The 22,988-nt window shown below is 41.4% G+C and overlaps 1 protein-coding gene across 1 annotated transcript in view; it reads left to right on the plus strand.

The window, feature by feature from the left end:
- Nucleotides 1-2,454: 2,454 nt before the first annotated feature.
- Nucleotides 2,455-22,988, plus strand: part of LOC129707432 (probable phospholipid-transporting ATPase IIA) — a 98,392-nt gene continuing 77,858 nt past the window's right edge. Inside the window, exons 1-6 of the mRNA XM_055652461.1 lie at nucleotides 2,455-2,817; nucleotides 12,047-12,185; nucleotides 12,970-13,083; nucleotides 16,965-17,073; nucleotides 21,084-21,142; nucleotides 22,245-22,296. Coding sequence (XP_055508436.1) covers nucleotides 2,750-2,817; nucleotides 12,047-12,185; nucleotides 12,970-13,083; nucleotides 16,965-17,073; nucleotides 21,084-21,142; nucleotides 22,245-22,296 — 541 coding nt within the window. The 5' untranslated portion in view covers nucleotides 2,455-2,749. The remainder of the gene's footprint in view (nucleotides 2,818-12,046; nucleotides 12,186-12,969; nucleotides 13,084-16,964; nucleotides 17,074-21,083; nucleotides 21,143-22,244; nucleotides 22,297-22,988) is intronic.

Below are 22,988 nucleotides of genomic sequence, written 5' to 3' on the forward strand. Positions count from 1 at the left end.
AAAAACAACTCTCGTTGGCCAAAGTGCTTTACATTTGTTATAAGAATAGTATAAACAAACAAACTACATACATACATATAGCCCTCATTCAGTGGACGTCAGGAAAGGCTTGGGAGTATAGATAAGTTTTTAGTCTTGACTTAAAGGAGTCGATGGAGGGGGCATTTCTGATGGGAAGGGGGATGCTGTTCCACAGTCTAGGAGCTGCAACCGCAAAGGTGCGGTCGCCCCTAAGCTTATGCCTAGACTACGGGATATTCAGCAGCCCCAAGTCGGCCGGTCTGAGGGACCTGCAGGTGGAGTGGTGGGTGAGAAGTATTTTAATGTAGGAGGGGGTAAGCCTATTGAGGGTTTTGTAGACATAGAGGAGGGTCTTGAAATGTATACGGAACCGCACAAAGTTGGGAAGTTATTGATTGTGGGGAGGCAAATACTACACATTTAAATATTCCTTGCTCTTCAAGGGTGGATACCTGCAGCCAAATTTCTGATGGTCATAACATAGGAGTTGCATGTATGTATTTATTCAATTTAAAAGTAATGTCATTATATGTAACATATTAGATTGTATACTTCTGACTGTAGTGGGCTTTAAACACACAACCCTCAGATTTGGAAAGAAGAATGCATCCAGCTGAAGAAACAAGGGACTGCAGATGCTGGTTTACAAAAAAAAAAGAATTACTAAAATGTGCTGGAGTAACTCAGCTGGTCAAGCAACAAGATGGACACGAAATGAAGAAGAAGCACTGTAATGCTTCCAGCTGTGGCTGCCACTTTTTAGTGGGTGCTGTTTATATCCTTCACAAATAAAGAAATAATTTCACTCCTCATTGTAAACTCCAGTGTCCTTTTTAGAAACATTGAAAATAGGTGTAGGAGGAGGCCATTCGACCCTTCGAGCCAGCACCGCCATTCATTGCGATATTGGCTGATCGTCCCAATCAATAACCCATACCTACCTTCTCCCCATATCCCTTGATTCCACTAGTTAGTTAGTTAGCCCCTTTTTCTTTAAAAGGCAAGACCAGAGTCTTTAATTTTAATTCCTGGACCTTTTCTAACAAACAGACAGCAAAGAGTCAAGGTGGGTGAAAAACAAAACCACAAAACGGGCAAAAAACGTACCTCAAAACGGGCAAAAAAGATCATCTTGGACCACTCCCATCCAGCAAATCACCTTTTTCAGTCTCTCCCTTCAGGGAGGCGCCTCAGGTCACTTGCTACTAAACCCACCCGCTTTAAAAACAGTTTCTTCCCCTCAGCAATAAGAACTCTTAATTCCGTCCAATAATCAGTCAATAATATGATTTCTGATGTATACAGTGTCTTGTCTATGGTCTTTGTTTGTTCTTTTGCATTATGTAATGTTGGTGAGATGTGTGATTGTGATGTGGTATGGATGCACTTTATTACGGTGATCTGTGTTATTAGTGGTATGTAACTAAAGCAGTGTACCATCATGTACCGAACCCAAATACCACCAACCCTGGTTGCGTGGCAAATAAAGTTTCTATTCTATTCTATTCTAATTGATGAGAGGGTGTTGTAAACAATGCATTCCTTCTGACAACCTTGTATGTGTTTTCAAAACATGAGCAGGAATTAAAGTGCTTTCATTTCATGGTTTTCAGAAATGTTAACACTTGTGAAACATTCCGTGACATTTATGACTAAAGAGCCTGATCTGTTACAAATTCATTTAAAAGCTGAAGTAAAGTTTTATTTTAAAATTAACTCATTATTTAAGGTCCCATAGTGTTTAACGTTCATTTAATTTTAGGTGGCTATTATATATACCAGCAAAGTTTAATGCCAAATATTTTATTGTACCAACACCAAGCTTCAGGCCAATGCCTTATCTGAAATCTCACCTTGAACAATGATTTTGGTGAGTCGCGTTCTAACCATTCAGCCTAAACAATCTTGAAATAAATAAATTCCTTGAAGATTGTGGAGCTACGCCTTCCAGGGCAGTCTTAAAGTTTTAGCACGCAACGAAAAGCTTTACACTGTACCTAGGTACACGTGACAATAAACTAAACTAAGACTAAATGGGCCTACATTTCAATTAAACGATCCAGGCATGAACTGAGCAAATGGACGAGACCTGGGGAGGCAGAGTTCCTTATTCTGAAGTTAAAATAGTAGTTCTGGTCTGCTTTGCTTACAAAAATGTTCTTTCATCCATTGAGGTTCAGGATTCACAATAAAAGACTCAGGCCGGTGCCTTTGAATGAAATGGCACAGAAGTTGACAATGAGGACTTAAAGACATGTTTTTTTTAAATTATTTGTGGAATATAAGCAGGAACTACTTAAAAGTAGCAACCACAGTTCCTATTTATATTTAAAACATTGCTGGCTTAGAGGCGCATGTCGTCCCTGGATAAGCATGGTATATGACACAGGCTTTTAATTGGCATGGAATATTAACAGACTCGCATCCCCTGAAAGGGTTAAATCTCTCAAGTGGCAGAAAATAGTGGGGAGATGGATGGGGATTTATAAGAGTAAATTATCATTATGTTGTAAGCGTGGCACATCCGCGTTTGGAGGTAATTGCCACTATCTGTGAATGAAACACCTTCAAATCGTTGCCATGGTTGTACCCACGTTATACCTTTGACCCTCGGAGGCAGATCTTGCAGACTGATAAACAACAAAGAGGGAGGGAGAGAGAGAGAGAGAGAGGCTGTCGGGTAGAGAGCAGATCGCACCACCCAATTAAAGGGAGAGAAGCAGCGAACATGTCGGATAATATCCCGCTGCAGCCTGTCCGCCATAAGAAGAGCCACGATTCCAAACAGCGGAGCGGGTAAGAGACAAAGAGGTCACCGGCCACCTGCAAACGCCTTGTCCTTTGAGCCTGGCGGAGAGGCGATGTTGTTACTGAGCAGGATGTGGGAGGGCTGCGGATTATTTCTTGTGTGTGTTTGTGTTGAGCCAGTGCTATGTTTAGGCTGCCTCTGTTTCTGTCTCTGGGTTTTTGAGCCCGCCCGGCCCGTGGACGATTCTCTTCCACCCCCTCCACCCCTCCGTGCCGTCCCGGGACAGGTGTGCGTGGAGCGGCCGGGCCAGAGCAGAGGGGTGGTCGGCGCATCAGTGATCAACACCAGGCGCTGTCTCGGCTCTTGGCAAGGCAGCCAGCGCGGAGTCATTTGGGCAGCAGAAATGTCCATTGTTTGTAAATGGGGGTGTAATTGAAAGAAAGAATATGCTGAGTCTTGGAGTTGTGTTGCATTTGGGAGAGTGGGGGAGGAAAGAAGGAGGGTGGGGTATTGGATTTCTTGCTTCGGGCTTTGCTCGGCGTATGTGAGAGGCGCTAGGATTTCTTGACAGGTTCTTCCTGATTGAAGCCGCCGAGGTGGGGCGCAGCCCACAACACAGCAGGGAAAGCGAGGCACCTCTGAAAACAAACGTAGCCCACAAGTGGGGCTTGTTTAAGAATGTAACATAAATGCTTTCCCAACCTCACGCACACACACATACACACAATCGGATATACTGTGCTTCCTGATACTCGGTATCATGTTCCAGTAGAAAATCGATCTGTTGAGGATAGGCTGCTGTTAGTGTTAACTAAGGTGCGGCGAGCCTATGGGGTGACACCCTTCCCTGATGATCTAATGCTGGAGTCATGCTCGCTGGCTTTAGGGAGGAGCCGCCCGCATCCTCAATTTACCTATAAACGCGAAGATTCTTCTATATTGGATAGCAGAATGTGTATGTGTATATATTTTTTGCGTCGCGGTTACATGGTGTCAGAGGGTGGTGAATCTGTGGAATTCTTTGCCACAGAAGGATGGTGGAGGCCAAGTCAATGGATATTTTTAAGGCAGAGATGGATATATTCGTGTCTAGTATGGGTTATGGGGAGAAGGCAGGAGAATGGGTTAGGAGGGAAAGATAGATCAGCCGTGATTAGGTGGTGGAGAAGACTTGATGGGCCGAATGGCCTAATTCTGCTCATGAACTTATAGGGAACTCGACCCTTAGGCAAACGCCAATAAGTATTCTGATTAAACACAGTGTAGAATCCTGTGCCCATCTCTTGAAATGCCACGAATGACAACCATGGTTCCTTATCGCAACATTGAGCTTGTTTGAAATCAACATGTCCTATATTACCCATGTGCCTGTCATCCTATCTGAAGCCAGGATATTCCACAAGGTATTTGTGGAATATCCTGGCTTCAGATAGGATGACAGGCGCATGCTCTTGCATCAAAGCATCTGCACCAGCAATCAACTTTAAGAACAGCCAAAGATAGGCGCAAAATGTTACAGTAACTCAGCAGGTGGAGAAAAGGAATAGGTGACATTTCGGGTTGAGACCTTTCTCCAGACTGAGAATCGGGAGAGGGAAGCAAGAAATATGAAATAGTACATAAAAATCTGAGCCAGCACCGATGGCCAAAGAACCCAAAGTGATCCGCTGTTGAAGAGGTGATAATGAAGGGATACAAACAGTGAAACTAGCAGGATGACTAGGGTGGGGAGGGACAGAGAGAGAGGGGATGCAAGGGTTACTTGAAATTAGAGACATCAATAATGTACGCTGCCCAAGTGAAATGTAAGGTGCTGTCCCTCCAATTTGTGTGTGGCCTCAGTCTGACAGTGGAAGAGGCTCAGGACAGAAATGTCAGTGTGGGAATGGGAAGGGGAGTTAAAATGTTCGGCAACTGGGAGATCACGTAGGCCAATGCAGAATGAACAAGGTGTTCGGCGAAATAATCGCCCAGTTGCAAGGTTAATTCCCGGGATGGCGGGACTGTCATATGCTGAAAAATTGGAGCGGCTGAGTTTTTACACTCTGGAGTTTAGAAGGATGAGAGGAGATCTTATTGAAACATATAAGATTATTAAAGGTTTGGACACGCTAGAGGCAGGTAACATGTTCCCGATGTTGGGGGAGTCCTGAACCAGGGGCCACAGTTTAAGAATAAGGGGTAAGCCATTTAGAACAGAGACGAAGAAACACTTTTTCTCACAGATATGGGGAGAATGCAGGAACGGGGTACTGATTGCGTAAGATCGGCCATGATCACATTGAATGATGGTGCTGGCTCGAAGGACCAAATGGCCTACTCCTCCTGCACCTATTGTCTATTGTCAGTCTGCCTTTGGTCTTGCCGACATATAGGAGACCACAACTTGAACAGCGGATGCAGGAGATGAGGTTGGAGGAGGTGCAAGTGAACCACTGTTTCACCTGAAAGGACAGTCAAAATTTTTTTCTCCCCAAATTCTGCATCAAAGTGGGATGAGAGGGAAATGTCGCTCTGGATCATGAATAAAGGCGTAGATTATTTTCTAAATGGAGAGAATCCAGAAATCGGAGGTGCAAAGGGACTTGGGAATGCTGGTGCAGGACTCCCAAAAAGTTAACCTGCAAGTTGAATCGGTAGTAAGGAAGACAATTTCAATGCTAGCATTTATTTCTTGAGGACTGGAATACAAAAAAACAGAGATGTAATGCTGAGGCTCTATAAGGCGCTGGTCAGACTGCATTGGGAGTACTTTGAACAGATTTGGGCCCCCTGACTGAGGAAGGATGTGCTGGCTCTGGAGACGGTTCAGTGGAGCTTTACAAGAATGATTCTGGTTAGCATATGATGAGCGTTTGACAGCACTGGGCCTGTGCTTGCTGGAGTTTAGAAGGTTGAGGGGGATCTCATTGAAACTTACAGATTAATGAAAGATGTGGATGTGGAAAGGAAGTTTCCACTGGTGGGAATGTCTAGGACCAGAGGTCATGGCCTCAGAATTAAAGGGTGCTCTTGTAGAAAGGAGGTGAGGAGGAACTTCTTTAGTCAGAGGGTAGTTAATCTGTGGAGCTGATTGCCACAGAGGGGCTGTGGAGGCCGTCAGTGGATATTTGCAAGGTGGAGACAGACACATTTTTGATTAGAATGGATGTCGAGGGTTATGGGGAGAAGGCAGGAAAATGGGATTAGGGGCAGTGATCAGCCATGTTTGAATTACAGCGTGGACTCTGTGGGCCAAATGGCCTAATTCTACCCCTATAACTTGAGAACGTGATAGAAACATAGGTGCAGGAGTAGGCCATTCGGCCCTTCGAGTCTGCACCGCCATCCAATATGATCATGGCTGATCATCCAACTCCGTATCCTGTATCTGCCTTCTCTCCCTTTAGCCACAAGGGCCACATCTAACTCCCTCTTAAATATAGCCAATGAACTGGCCTCCACTACCTTATGTGGCAGAGAATTCCACAGATTCACCACTCTGTGTAAAAAATGTTTTTCTCATCTCGGTACTAAAAGACTTCCCCCTTATCCTTAAACTGTTCCTTTTAGGTTGTGAAAAAAGCTTGAGAATTTTGATGGATATTATTAGTAATTTCTTCTACAACAGAAAATTAGTGAACCCTTCACCTTCTACAAGAACAGATACTAGAGCACTCCCTTTGTCCTGTATCTGTACACTGTGGAGAGCCTGATTGTAAGCATGCATAGTCTTTCTCAAAGCACAAAAGATTTTCACTGTACCTCGGTATACATGACAATGAACAGAACTAAACTCAATGTGATGCAATTGTATGGGTTCATTCCAGCCTCAACCCATTGGAATTTAAATTGTGAACACATACTTGTTTTGGAATTGGCTTTTACCTGTCACTTGCAAAGAAACACTGGCCACGCCAAAAAATGCAATCATGTTTTTTGAAAAAAATGTAATTGGGAGCAGAGATCAAGTTGGATATAATCATATGAAGTTTCTAGAAGGAAATGCAGTCAAACGGGACTGAATGAAACATGAAAATGGTGAAATCATCTCAGCAAGTGGTTAATTTTGTAAAGGGAATAATTTATTTCATTTCAAGGCATTTTATGAGTTGTGTGTTTTGGTTTGGTCTATATAGCTTGTCACTGTTACAACAATTGAAATGTTAAAACACGGAATAGTCAGAGGAAGTGAATGAAGGCCAGAAAATTGCCATGAAGACTCGACCATCGTTTCCATTCATAACACTGTGGCGTTTTACATTTAAAATTGTTTCTTTACATCAATTTCTGCCATTAATGATATTTCAGTGCTTTGATTGCTGTAGAATGGCTGTGAAAAATAGTTCTTGTGGAGAAGGAATTTTTTAATCAGATCCACTGGGCATTTCCATACGTTTGACAAGGGAGAATATATAGCATTTTTCCTTAATAAAGATGATTATTTTGTAATGTAGGGGTATTATTTGAGAGGCAGTTATTGCTGGATTGCATCTTCATGAGATCTGAGTTTGGCCTTGACTTCGGATGCCTGGCTATGCAGAATTTGCACATTCTCTTTGTGCTCAAAGAAGTCTTCTCCGAGTGGTTTCAGTTTCCACTTGCATTCCAAAGATGTCCTGATGTGCCTGTTGCTAATTACCATTTAGAGTAAGTTATGGTAAAAGGAATCAAAGTGGATTGGCAGAAGTGTGCGAGAGAGAATAAGGTATCAGAATGTAAGGAAATGGAATAGAATATTTTATTGTCACGTGACTAAGTGCAGTGAAATTCTTTGCTTGCGTACCCAATGTATACGAATAGCAGCCACTTATGGGCACGCCGGCTCTGTATTTCTCCCCCCCCCCCCCCCCCCCCCCCCCCCCCCCCCCACAGCAATTCCCCCAAGCTGACTGGCCCCATAGTCCTTTGTTCTCCCCCCCACGCCGGGTCCTCCATTGGTCTTCTCTTCCCCCCCCTCCCCACCCCCCCCCCCCCCCCCCCCCCCCCCCCCACCCCCCCCCTAATTCATGGCAGTAGGTTGCTTCTTGGGAGCCGGCATGGCCCCGCCGGGTTGAATTACTCCCTTTGTATCATTGTAAGATACATATCCTTTGGTGCATCTGTTGGTAAACCAGCTATTTGTAATTTTCCAAACAGAAAGGATTTTTTTTAAATGGATCAGATCGCAACTGAACTTGCAGAAAAACTGGAGATGCAAGAAAATGCAGATACTGGAATCTTGAGCAAAAAGTTGGAGAAAATCAGTGGGTCAGGCAACATCTGTGGAGGGAATGGACAGATGGCGTTTAGGATGGGGTTACTTCCTCAGACTCAAAAAGGGTCTAGTCTGACTCGAGTCGGAAGACTTCTTCAGAATCTCGACTGAAGAAGTGTTCCAACCCAAAGCGTTATCTGTCCATTCCCTCCACAATGCTGTCTGTCCATCTGAGTTCCTCCAGCATTTTGCTAAAAGGTCGTGCTATTTTTTCTAGTTATACCGTGATTACAATGAAGTTTTCTATGTTAACACGTTAATATTAATGTTATTATTAATGTGTTAACATAGTATAACTTACAAGAACATTTCCACCACCGGGGTGAAACCGGGGGCACCACTGTAGGTCGTTCATTCGTTCGTGCTGCTGCCCGCTGGTACAGTCTTCTCTAATATCTATTTAAGAAAGAACTGCAGATGCTGGAAAATTCGATGGTAGACAAAAAATGCTGGAGAAACTCAGCGGGTGAGGCAGCGTCTATGGAGAGAAGGAATAGGTGACGTTTCGGGTTAAGACCCTTCTTCAGACTGATATGGGGAGGGGTCGGGGAAAAAAGAAAGGAAGGTAGAAATAGTAGGACTAGACTGGGAAGGGGAGGAGGGAGAAGACAAGGGCTATCTAAAATTAGAGGTCAATGCTGATTGTGTAGACCTACTTACTTACTGCCTATTGTGCCTCCTGGCATGTAGGGAGCAACAAAGGTCCTCCACTCCTGTTGATTCCTTCAGTTACTGTTTCCGTACCATATTTGTTTTACGAGACAGGGTTGTTAATCTCCAACCTGGAGGACCAATACGAAGAAGAAGAATCTGCTGCAGTCAGGATCGTCAGTGAAATCATGCAGAAATAGTCCCTCCACCGTGATCTTGTGCTTATTGCTTCCAATTTTGCAAACTTCCCACAAGCTATCACTTCCTTTAAGAAACGTGGCGAAACATTAGTGAATAACTTGCAGTTTTCAACAAAGCAACTGATGATATTCGTAAAGTTCCTGGCGATGTAGGTAAAGACATACCAGGAAAATGAGAGAGTGATTTTAGCTAACAAAGATCTTGAAGAAATACAAAACATAGCTAAAGTTCTCAAAGGTAGTTGTAATGCACAAGATATCAACATGAATATAGAGTCTGTAGCTTGTTTCCGATATGCACCAGTGACCTCAGCAGAGGTAGAAAGGCGTTTTTCACAACTGAAGCATATTCTGTCTGACATACGGCATAGTTTAACACCAGATAATTTGATAAAAATGCTAGTAATTATGTGCAACCAGGCAACTTTGGTCATTTAATGTAGTATACCTTTATATTATCATTTTTAACCATATTTTGGTGGTGAAAATAAATGCCTTTTATGCCTTTTTTGTTAATAAATGCCTTTGTCGTGCCTTTTTTGTAATTGTATTATGCCTTTTTGCCTGCCTATTTTAGAGTATTTTAGTGCCTAAACATCCTGGCCCTACATATAGCATTACTACTTTGATCTGTTCCTGAGTTTCTGGATGGAATTCCTCATGCTTGCAATCTAAACTAAGGAAAATGTTGATCTCCTCATCTCCTTCCTAAAAGAATGTCCTTTAATTCTGAAGCTGATAGCAGCAATGGCCAAGCCGGCAGATCAATCAGACCTGCTGGTCTACAAAACAGTTAGCGCAGCCATGATCAAACCATGGATGAGTGCAAGCAGTAAACCAGAATGTGAGTGATCTAGCTCAGTCGGTGTCTGCAATGAAGAAACACAAAAAGACATAAAGTGCTAGAGTAACTCAACGGGTCAGGGAGCATCCGTGGTGAACATGGATAGGTGACGTTTCAGGTCGGGACTCTTCCTCAGACTGAGGAAGGGTCCCGACCCGAAGCATCACCTATCCGTGTTGTCTGGCCTGCTGAGTTCCTCCAGCACTTTGTGTCTTTTTTTGTAAACTTGCATCTGTAGTTCCTTGTTTCTACCTGAAGAACCATTTTTTACTCCTGGTACGGCTGCATTTGAGAATTTAGAAGGATGGACATCGTATTGTGGTAAATTATTTAGAAATTCACGAATTAGAACATTCATTTTCTTGACAGCTTGTACATTTTGCAAGAACTATCCTTTTCTATCAATCAGGTGTAAGAGGTACATGAATATTCATCATATTTTTTAAGTGTCCAAAGTAAATTAATCTATTCTGTAGTATAATATTAAACCAGTATAATAAAAAATGGAAATGGCATTCTGTTGCGGCTTGCACCTTATCTAAGTGAATGCTTGACTGCAATTGGTAGGAATATACGTTTCGTCTTAACTGAGTTCAAACAAGCAAACCTGTACAGCAACAGTCTTGTATTATGTCAACATAGATTCACGCTAGTAAAGGCATTGATTTGTTATTTGTACTGTGTGGGTAAAATTCACCTGCCTACACAATGAGGAGAATTATTGGCTGTGTATTTGCCATTGGATCTCTGTCGGAACAAGGAGATTAATCGCTGGTGAATCCTAGCAGAAAAACAGGATGTTCTCTGCAATTTTTACCAAGGGAGCTCATAAAAGTGATACATTTCTATCAAATAATTTTTTTGACTGTACGACGATAGAAAAGCAGCAAGAAAATTAATTGGCCTACAGTTTTATTTTGAAGTAATTCGAGGGACACAGTTCGACAGAACGCAAGATTCCTGGCTCATAAGTTCATGTCATAGGAGCAGAATTAGGCTATTCGGCCCATCAAGTCTACTCCGACGTTCAATCATGGCTGATCTATCTCTCCCTCTCAACCCCTTTCTCCTGCCAACTCCCCATAACCCAGAAGAATCAATGGACACCCTTACTAATCAAAGGGTGATTAGTCAGGCTTTTCCTTACATTGTTGGAGATTTTAATGTGTACCATAGAGGGAACATTATGAGATAGTTTTTTTTTGCTGTAAAGACATCAATCTTTCACTTTGTAGATGATGATCTGTTTGTGATTTGGAACAAATTATTTACTTTTCCCTTATGATACATGTTGCCCTAACTGACACTTTAAACATTAAATGCGTATATGAATGATTCAGAAAAGTGTTTGCCCAGATATCAACTTTGAGTATAATGTGCTAATTTAATACCAAGTCTCATTTGCTTGAGGGAATGATTGATTTAAAAAAAAAACAGAATAATTTGCTTTAACTCTTGCGCCCAATAAATCTACTCAAGAACATTCTTGGGATAAGTGAAGAAAGGACCTGCCCAGAAATATCACCTATCCATGTTCTCCAGAGATGGTCATGGACTTGTTGAGCTACTCCAGCACCTTGTGTCCATTTGTGGGTGTTTTCTGTTTTTATTCATTATAAAAGTACAAATGGTGCTAATTTAAGTTGAGTGCAAACATTTATTCACTTTGCCTACTTTGAACTCCTGTATCTTTGACAAGATTGTGAATAAGAAATTGCAATGATTGTCATTTAAAAAAAAATGATGCATTAATTTCCCTAATAAATACGTTGTCACTCGTTACCTTATTAATACGTTAGAGCGGCATAGTGGTAGAGTTGTTGCCTTAAGGGCCTGTCCCACTTGGGCGTCATTTGCACGTCACGCAGATGGCGCGCAAAGATTTTGTTACATCCCAAAATCCTGGGGCGCCGTGCGCGACCCTGCCTACATCACCACACACCATGCGCGCGTCACGATACATGCGTCGTGACGTGTAAATGATGGTGCGCAAATGACGTCCAAGTGGGACAGGCCCTTTACAGCACCAGAGAACCAGGTTCGTTCCTAACTACAGGTGCTGTCTGTGTGGAGTTTGCTCGTTCTTTCTGTGACCGCATGGGTTTTCTCCGACTGCTCCGGTTTCCTCCCACATCACAATGACTTGTAGGTTTGTGGACTTCTGTAAATTGTCCCTAGTGTTTAGGATCACACTAGTGTATGGGTTGATCGCTGGTCAACGCAAACTCGGTGGGTCAAAGGGTCTGTTTCCACACTGTATCACTAAACAAAAACGGTAAAAAAATTACATGCCATTGTTTTCTTTATGAGTGCACACTCTAAATATATGTATTTCTTTCCTATAGATGCTGTAGTTGTTGCTGTAGGGGAAGAGATTTCAAACCTCGCACCGTGTGGCTTGGACATCCAGAGAAAAGAGAACAGAAATACCCACGAAATGTCATCAATAATCAGAAATACAACTTCTTTACCTTTCTCCCTGGGGTATGTGATTGAAACAAATTGAATGATTAAATCGGCACAATGGCCCAGCTGACAAAACACTTTTATAGATTTCTCTCCCTCCAAGCATACGTATGTACGAACATCTGTATTCATTATTTTGTATGCATCATACAGTCACATTCTTCATTATTAATAATTTCCTTATTAAATCAGCTTCCAAATATTTTTAATTTCTGTCAAAAAGAAATCTATTTTTAAGTTATTTCTAATGCAGTGATAAAATAGTTCATAGTTGTGTGATATCTCGTCCAAGTCCATTCCTTGTCTCTGGCCAAAAGAAATGTCAGGTGACCTGCATCCAGGCATCACCTCGGGTTCTTTATTAACAGGTGGATGAAAGAACCTTCAGAAAACCTCTTCTCTTCCCTCGCCTCCCTTCACCTGTTGAGAAAGCCAACTCATTCAATGATAATGACATCCACTTCATAGCATCCTGTGTTGGAGTCAGGAAGTGGTTTCTCGTGTGTTGAAAATAATGAGTGCAGCCTTTGGGTTTAGGATTAAAATCATTACGGGATCTAAATATTGACTGGAGTGCTGTAATAAGCAGAAACACAATCCTCCATCTAGAATTCCGGTTAAAACTAATGTTGGTGCAGGATTTGCGGCTTTACTAATTGTTGAAAGGTCTATTTGGGGGGACTGGTACAATGGGGCAAGACAAGGCATTGACCAAATTTGTTCCTTAACATTGATTACTTAAATGTCCTTTGTTTTGAAATTGGCTCATCATCATTTCATGTTTGATTCTTTCTCTTTTTAGGTACTTTATAACCAGATGAAGTATTTCTTCAATCTGTACTTCCTCCTGTTGGCATGTTCTCAATTTGTGCCAGATCTGAAGCTTGGTGCCCTGTACACATATTGGGCTCCATTGGTAAGTCTTCTGTTCATTAGCTTCATTACAAAATATAAGAGGGCAATTAGTTACACAAGAGATAATATAAGCCTTAGCATTTGTCTTCCAGAGACTTGGGTAGCCCCAAACTGCTTTGCACTCACTAACATACAACCGTGGCAGTACTATCAAAGTATGTAGGAAATGAGCTAGATATTTTGTACCGAGCAAACTCCCACAAATGTCAATCAAATAATGAACATATCAATTTTAACCAATTGTGTAGGAAAGAACTGCAAATGCTGGTTTAAATCGAAGATTTCAGATCGAGAAACGTCACCCATTCCTTCTCTACAGAGATCTGCTTATCCCGCTGAGTTACTCCAGCATTTTGTGTCTATCATCAATTTTAACAATATTGATTGAAGGATAAATATTGGCCAGGTAATTGCATGAATTAGACTGTTCTTCAAAATAGCATTGCAAGAAGGCAGGTGTGACCATGCGGTGAGGTTGAATGTTGACCTCCATGGATGAGTTGGGTGGTAGGCCCCAGTTTGAATCCAAGTGCTTCACAATAATGGAGCAGGAAGGTGGTATTCATGTTATTCATGCCACGGTTGTGCCTAACACTATTTTAACATTGAAGTGAGATACAAAATGCTGGAGTAACTCAGTTCACCCCGTGACTGCTTGGGTTTTCTCTGGGTTCTCCAGTTTCTTCCCACTCTCCAAAGACGTATAGGTTTGTAAGTTGATTAGCTTTGAAAAAATTGCAGATTGTCCCTAGTTTGTAGATTAAGTGGCTTTGGTAAAGTTGTAAAATTGTCGCTAGTGTGTAGTATAGTGTTAATGTACGAGGTGACCACTGGTCGGCACAGACGCAGTGGGCCCAAGGGCCTGTTTCCATGTTGATTCTCTAAAGTGTAAATTTCACAGCTTGTTATGGTGACTGCTCTGTCCAAGATCACAAGAAATTGCAAAGATGTGATACATTCGTCCATTATCTAAACCAATGATTTTACTTCCCCATCCCCCAACCCCCTCCTATTGACACTTCTCAGGAAAGTTTCCAACATATTGAAGGACCCCTCACATCCCAGTCATTCTCTCTTCTCCCTTCTCTATTTGAACAGAGGATACAAAATTGAAAGTACATATCATCAAATTCAGGAATGGCTTCTTCCCTGCCGTTATCAGACTCTTGAATGAACATCTCGTATGCTGAGGACAGATTCTCAATCTTCCAATCTACCTCATTGCAGCCCTTAGATTTTTTTTATTTGCACTTTCTTTTGTAGTCTGTTTATTCTCTCCTTTGCACAACCTGATATGCTCATGTATAGTCTAATTTTCTTGGATAAATTGCAAAACAAGATTTTTTACTGTATCTCCGTACAGGTGACCATAATAAACCAATACTAATATCAGTAGATTGTCTCATTTAACTCTCTCTCAGCAGCTTGGTCCTGATACTGAATTATCCTAATGCTCCATTCCTGTGTCCACATTCAGAGACAGAGTTTGTGTGTAAACTTGCTGGGTGTTTTATTTTTATATATGCAAACTCATTATTTAAATGTGTAGCTGCTGTTTCTTTTGCAGTCCCTTATGTCAAGGGTAATTTGCTTCCACTGTGGGTTCTGAGGTGGCTGATGAGTCCCATGAGGGAACCACAGAGTACTCCGCAGATGGGACAGGTGGAGTTTGGTGTTGCAGCTGTGTGGTTGATTGCATGTGTGTGCGCATCTTTCTCTGTTGTTACTTGCCGTCCACGTGATCCCAAAGGGATTCAAATATTCTTGGCATCTTCCCAGGTGATTCCCCACCAGCTTGGGTGATCCTAGTCTTGCGATCTCTATGGTTTTACCAGGAAGTTATTTCTTTGATGAGGTTTGAAGAAAATCCTTGTACTACTTCCTCTGCTCAAGTGGAAGTCTCGCACTGCGATAAAGCTGGCAGTAGTGTGTTCCCTTCCTAATACTCGTGTTGGCAATGTAGATGATGTGGGCCTCCTGTTTAATTGGGTTTGGTACATTCAGAGGCTCGTAGCTTGGAATGTCAGACTGAGAGAATTTTGAGGAGAAAGCAGTGATGGGATTTCTAATAGTGGCTTGAAGTATGTAGTGTAAGTGTCTGTGTTTTTGCATGCAAGTGAGTATGGAGCACTCCTGCGTGGTAGAACATGAAGTGAGTGCCTGCTTTAAAGTCTTGGACTTTTCAACGGTCATCACCCATGAAGAACCTTAGAAAATGATGCCTCATTGTCTCTGTGTTGAAACCCATCCATTAGGTTAATGACAGTACTTTTGTGGTTATTGAGTCCCATTGATCCAAATGCAAGAGTTTTGTTTATTGTCACGTGCACTGAAGTAGTTCTAACTACTCAACCCGCAAAGACTATACCTGATTACAATTGAGCCATCCATAGTGTACGGTTACACGATGAAGGGAATTATGTACAGTGCAAGATAAAGTCCAGTAAAGTCCGATTAAAGATAGTCTGAGGGTCTCCATTGAGGAGTCTGAGGGTCTCCAATGAGCTAAATGAATGTACTGTGGCAAAGTGAACAAAGCTGGGAGCCTGGCATCTGATTATTTCACGGTATGACTGGACAAATTTCCATCTATATACATATGCGGATGTTTCCTGATGAATAAGGATTAGAACACCCAAGATTTAAATACATTGACTCAGCTCATGTGAATAACAAATGTCTTCATGTTTGAGCTAACAACGGTTTGGCAGGGCTCATGAAGGAACATCCCAAATAAAGTGCTAATTCAGCACCAGCGACTTAGTTCGATCCTGACCTCGGGTGCCGTCTGCATGGAGTTTGCACATTTTATCAGTTTATAGCTTTAATTTATTGTCACGTGTACCAGAGCACAGTGAAAAGCTTTTGTTGCGTGCTAACCAGCCAGCGGAAAGACAATACATGATCAGTTATTCCTGTGACTGAGTGGGTTTCCTCTGGATGCTCGGGTTTTTTCCCATATCCCAAGCACGTGTGGGTTTGTAGGTTAGTTGGCCTCTGTAAATTTATGGGAAAATTGGGATAACATTAAACTAGCGTAAATGGATGATTGATGGTCGGCGTAGACTCGGTGGGCTGAAGGGCCAGTTGCTATGCTGAATCTCTAAGCTAAACTAAACTAATGGATACTGTGCACATTGATGTCATTATGTGTGAAAAATGTCACATGGAAATTACTTTGGCGTGAGGGTGCATTGGGCAATGAGTTGCTCTGTTTCATTTTCTGATGAATGAGAGTTCAATGGGAAAATGGTTAAAAATGGAACTTCATATGCTATTGTGCATCAAAAGCAGCTTGAGCAATCCAGATTCATACATATGACTTTGAAAACCTCACAATTCTATTGAGCTGTAACAAATTGAGCTACACGGATTAGAATGATGAAGTTGACTTCAATTGGTCGGGCACTGCATTGATATGTTGAGTTTGTAATGTTACAATGACCTCAAAGCCATTCACCAAAAAAAGCTGCTGGTCCATGTGTTTTACTCTCTTGCAGCAATTACCAACAAGTAAAGCCAGAGGGTGGTGATCCTGGGAGATTCATTGCCACAGACAGCAGTGCAGGCAAAATCATTGGGTATTTTTAAAGCGAAGATTGACAGGCTTGAGATTAGTAAGGGTGTCATAGGTTACAGGGACAGGGCAGGAGAATGGGGTTGAGGGTGACATTAGATCAGCAATGATTGAATGGCAGAGTAGACTTGATGGGCCAAATGGCCTAATTCTGCTCCTATGTGTTATAGTCTATGGTATACCTTCCTTTAAATTGTTAAATCATTCATTGGGCTTTTTATTTACTGAGAGAACATCATATTAATAAAACGTGTTTCTCCTCACCAAGAGTACTGACCTTTCTTTTCTTTTTGACTTGTATTTAGGGTTTTGTCTTGGCCGTCACGATCATCAGGGAAGCAGTGGAGGAGCTGCGATGTTACGTCCGAGACAAAGAAGTGAACTCCCAGATCTACAGCAAGCTCACAGCCAGAGGTCAGTATTTAGCGCCCTGCCCCTGCCTCTTGTATCCTGTTGCCAGCTGCTAAAACAGTGGGACTTATCTTAAATGAACAACATTTAAAATCAAAGGTCTTTTAGGACCAGGCGAGCGTATGTCTTTCAGCAGTAATATGTGGGCTTTGTAATTGAGCCACCATTTGGATCACTCCTGTAGATTTATGATGCATCTCCTGCTTGTATCCACGGAAGTTCAGTAAAAAGCTGCGCTGTTAAATCCAGGCTCAGCTTTGGGATTTATTACTTTAAAGCCCTTATTCTCTACCTACCCCAAAATTATATATGATATATTTTTACATTATGATCAGATTTTTGTGCTCTTGGCTTTACCCCAAAAACCTAGAAATCAGAGGGGTCGGTTTTTTTTTTTAGAAATTGAATGAAATGTAGATTAAACGCTTGGCTTATTGCTTGTAATTGATGCACTGCAAGCACCGTGTCAGTGTAACTTTTCTTAGAGTTTAATAATATCCGGCTTTATTGAATCAGTTGATTTGATTATAATTTTATGGTAATCTCTGTAGAAATGAGAGACTTTAGCTTCTGTTGTTAGCCCTTTACAAAATTGAATGTCGGTGTTTTGATTGAACTTAGTTTTACAACGGAAGAACGTTGAAAAGACCTGCAGAATAAATGTATTGATAAGTGAGCAAAGCACTCTGAAAGATGTGCAGTGTTGACAGGGTTCAGAGATAACCTCACTTTTTTCTGAGATGGCTGCTGTGTCAAACAGTGACTGAAGGCCGTAACAGTGCCATGAAATCTCAATCTAGTGGAACTAATCCAATCTGAAATGGGGTGCAAGGTTGGGTTAGAGGACTGAGCACAATCTGCTTTTACTAATTGTACCGTTCCTCTAAAGTGCAGTTGTACTTCTGCTTTTGTGAGTGGATGTAACACAGTTATTTTATGAGATGAGGCTCAATTTCCCACCAAATCATCACATCTAAGAAAGAGTAGATAGGGTGGTTAAGAAGGCGTGTGGTATACTTGCCCTTCGTTTCCTAGGGACATTGAATACAAGTCTGGAAGTCAAGATGCAGCTTTGTAGAACCTCAGAACCCTTTTCCCAAGGTGGCAATGTCCAACATTAGAGGGGATAGCTATAAGGTGAGAGAGGGATATGTGAGGGGCAGCGAATGGAGAGGTGGGGGCCTGGAACACACTGCCAGGTTTGGTGGTGGAGGCAGATATGATAGTAGTGTTTAAGAGGGTTTTAGATAAGCACATGGAAGTGGAGGGATATGGAGTAAATGCAGGCAGATGAGATCAGTTTAACTAGGCATCATGTTCAGCACAAGTATTGTGGGCCAAAGGGCCCATTCCTATGCTATAAATGTTCTATGTGAAGTACTGGGTCAGATTTTCCACTTTCCTGAGATTGCCGGCTGCCTACTCCTGAAGCAGGAATCTGCGTGGGGTCTTTCACTGGGAGCCTGGCGTGCGTGGTTGTGGCATGGTGCCGCAAAGCAATTGTCCAAGTGCAAGTCAAATGCAGTTACAGGACAACTTTACCTGCTGGTGAAGCCCTGTCGGTGAAAAGACTCCATTTCTCCCGCACTCTCGTCTTGCATTCTCACTCGTGCACCCTTACCAACACTCGGAAAACATAAAAATGTAAACTAAGTTTAGTTTAGAGACACACGCGGAAACAGGACTTTGGCCCACTGAGTCCACACCGACCAGCATCCCCCGCACACTAACACTATCCTACACACTAGGGACAATTTACAATTTTACCAAGCCAATCAGCCTACAAACTTGTATTATTTGGAGTGTGGGAGGAAACCAGAGCACCCGGAGAAAACCCACGCAGATCATTGGGAGAACGTACAAACTCCATACGGACAGTACCCTGGTCTCTGAAAGACAGCAACTCTAGCACTGTGCTGCAAATGCCTTCCCTTGCTTTTCCTTTGAAGTGGAGATAGTAGCTCCATAACAAAATTTGCTCCTCAAGTTATAGAATATTAACTGCTTGCAGAATGCTCTATCTGCCCAGAGTGTGCACATAAGGAAAGTGAGTTCAGAGGAGAGGAAACATTATCGCTCCAGGATAGTCCTGATATCCTTTTTTTTTAAAGCAATTCTCTCATTCGTCACAATATTTACCTCATGTTTGCTGTTTAACTTGTGGTGAAAGATCTGCTTGAAGTTGTATTTTGTCATTCTTGCAAAAGACATCGATCGGTATGTTACTGTTATTTGTCACCTGCTATTTTTGTCACAGTATTTGGCTAATGTAGTTCTTCATGTCCGATGGAGATTTCTTAGGAATAGGCGGATGGGGAGAGAGAAGTTGCTTTGAAGTTTATTGTGTAAATCTACAAGAAGTTTGGTTCAGACATTTGTCCCAAATCACCATCTTTGTGATTTAACAGGCTCCTAATCTGCAGCACAAAATGTCGAGTGGAAGTGTTAATAATTGGTTCTCTCGCCTGACTGTCAGGAAGCCAGGCTGGTTATTGTTAATTTAAAGTTGTGATGGGAAGTAATCTTCTGCAAGAGATATAAACAAAGTCTTTTAAGCAATAAAAACAAGGCAAGCCTTGTCAATTCCACTGATTTCTTCCTTGAACTGGTCAACAGCCTGGCAATAAATATAATGCATTGCAGATTATTGTTGCAGCTGGTTTTAAGGTTCTCTTCAAATTGAAATGCCTTAATAAAAAGTGAGTTGAAAAAGCAGAAACAATTGTATTGATAGATGCGTTATAATTGTATTTTTCAAAGTCAACATACCTTTTTGCAAGTTATTTGTTTAGTGAAGATATAACCCAATATTTTTACAATGGTAAAGTTCATAAGTTACAGGAGCAGATTTAGACCATTCGGCCCATCAAGTCTACTCCACCATTCAATGCATGGCTGGTCCATAGACAATAGGTGCAGGAGTAGGCCATTCAGCCCTTCGAGCCAGCACCACCATTCACTGTGATCTATGTGATTTCTATCTAGTAAAGGAGATTTCTATTAAAACTGTAAATGAATAAGGAACTTTACTATTATGCCACAGTCTTTTGATGTACACACTTTTCTTGTAAAATGCACACTTAATTTTTGTTTAAATTCTTGCAATTCCATCTTCTGCAAATAATGTTAACCGGGCTTTAGATCTGCAGTTCCCTGGAGCTTTCATTTGACCACTATTTGTGAGCCTCAACCAAACGTGACAATTTCGTGACAAAGTGTAACAGAATTAGGTCCTAATCTATCCTCATTCAGTGCCCACCATTGGAATTTCCAGAAGGGTTTCAAGTTGATCAGGAATTGAATTTATTTTCATGGCACTCTGGAGACCATTGGATGCACTTGTTTTTTTAGTTATCATTGACAAGAGCTAGCTTTCATATGCATGTACATTTTAATTATTAATTTTCCCTTTCAACTACATTTGTAGTCCTTGGAAAGAGTTGGGGTGCAATCGTGTGTGGATGGCTGTTAAGAGGCCATTCCCATGTAGTATGTTTTATTGGCTTGCTCTTGCATGTCTTTGCAATTGACTGACTAAGGAAAGTATTGGTGGTGGTCTGTTAATGGTGTTAGAAATGTAACAGGATCAAAATTAAGGAGAAAATAGATGTAACCTTCCCTTATAACCAAACACTGTCACCCAATGTGCTTACAATTAACAGATCTATTGCTTAAATCAATTTCTATAATTGATTTCATTTAAACTAAAATAATTATCTTTCAGTGAGTTTGTTCAAACTGGTGGCGATGATTATGATGGCAGTCAGTTTCTTCAACATGGAAGTGTGATGTTAGAAGCAGATGTGAATCTAAAGCTTTTTCTTAGATTGACATGGAATAAGATGCCTGTATATACTGTATTGTAAGTGTCAGTGTGAAACCATAATAGAGATTGAACTTTAGAATTCTGCTGTACTGCTTATCCATTTACCATCAACCTCAGTCTTTCTCCATGATATAGGCTATGACCACCAGTGCTGGGCTAAAATATATTCTCCTTCTGTGACTCACAGGTACCGTGGTTGTCAAGAGCTCAAATATTCAAGTGGGGGACTTGATTATTGTGGATAAGGTTTGTACTTTCATTTACATTTTAAAATATCTTTTTTCAAGTGAAGCCAGTGTGACATACAGTGGAATCTTTATCAAAAACTTCATAGTTAAAAACAACCTAAAAATGAAAAACATAACAAATAGTCAACACAAACCCAAAGGGGAGACAAAAATGCTGGAGAAACTCAGCGGGTGCAGCAGCATCTATGGAGTGAAGGAAAAAGGCAACGTTTCGGGCCTAAACCTTTCTTCAGACCCAAAGGGGAGATTGTGTTTGATTAACTTTAGTGAATTCTTTGAAGGAAGAACAGAATGAGTGAACAGTGTTAATACAGTTGAAAGCAATATTTTCCAAAATTATTTTAATGAAATCGTCTCCTGATTCCTTCATGCAGTTAGTAGTGGAAGGTAAATGCCACAATGGTTCACCAACTGTCTATAAAACAAAAGATAGACACAAAGTGCTGGAGTAACTCAGTGGATCAGGCAATATCTCTGGAGAAAAAGGATGGGTGGTGTTTCAGATGGAAACCCTTCTTCAGACCTGGTTGTAAAACTAACATGGTTACTCAGTCTGGTGGAATGTATTCCACAGAGACTGTTGATGCCCATTATTTAAATAAATTAAGTTTTCATACTGAAAGTAAAATATCAAAATTTGTGGTTGATCCCACACCCCTTTAAAAATTGTGGGAAGGGGGAATATCTGTTACACAAATGGAGGAAGATGGAAGTTACAAGGAAAAATGAACTAACTCTCAATATCACCGTTTAAAGAGCAGAACATTTCTATTGGTAAGTATGAAATGCGTTGACAAGGAGGGAGGCTATATTAAGAACCATAATACTTGGTGGCCTTCAACTTACTAAAGAACAACTACTGAAAGGTGTAATTATCAGAAAGCCTGAACAGGCCTTCGTCCCTTTCTCTAAAGAAGGCAAGATTTGTTGGGATTTCCTAAGTTATGATGAGGTCTTATAAAGTAGGAAGAAAATTGAGGCAATTTACCCTCATTGCAAAGCATTCCCATTTGAGTTTATGATATTTGTGTATGGAGTTATCTCGGGCAAGCTTCCAATGACCTTTACCGTTTAGTAACCTTTCTTTCCATTTGTTACAGGATCAAAGGGTACCTGCTGACATGATCTTCCTCCGTACATCAGACAAAGGCGGTGAGTGTCTCATTCACCTCATTTGATAGGAGTTCCACCAATCTCCCCCATAGTCCCTCATTTCACCATGTTTCTAAGACAGAATTGCTTTAATGATCCAATCAATTGCGCATCCGATATTGATATGGCTGTGATATTAATGACATAGTTCTACTATCACATCCAATCTAATAGTCCAAAATACTTGGTTGTGAAGTAGGTTGGGTCATGGATTTAAAAAATGGCCAATTACTGCAAAAACTAATTTTGGTTTTGTATTTATTGTATTTCTTTACATTGTTTTGTTATCGCCACTTAATTATCATGAGCTGAATGCTGTAGAAATGTACTACTAGTAAACTGAGACCTGTACTGTAATGTCTCTGTTACTGTAAAATAACATCTCCTGCCTATGGATCTGTGGAGAAAAAAGATGCGTGATGTTTCAGTTCAGGACCCTTCGTCAGATCCCGGTCTGAAGAAGGATCCCTACCTGAAATGCCACCCATCCTTTCTCTCCAGAGACGCTGCTTGGTCCGCTGAGTTAATTCAGCACTTTGTGTCTGTCTTCAGTATAAACGAGCATCTGCAGTTCCTTTACACATTCAGAATGTTATGTGTTTTAGACCCAGAAAATCGTGCAGAAATTAGAGCAACAATGCTTAGACTTAACCCAGTCGTTTGATGCCAGTGGACTAACTTGGCTGTTCATT

This window comes from Leucoraja erinacea, chromosome 21 (assembly GCF_028641065.1).
Source record: "Leucoraja erinacea ecotype New England chromosome 21, Leri_hhj_1, whole genome shotgun sequence".
Lineage (NCBI taxonomy): Eukaryota > Metazoa > Chordata > Chondrichthyes > Rajiformes > Rajidae > Leucoraja > Leucoraja erinaceus.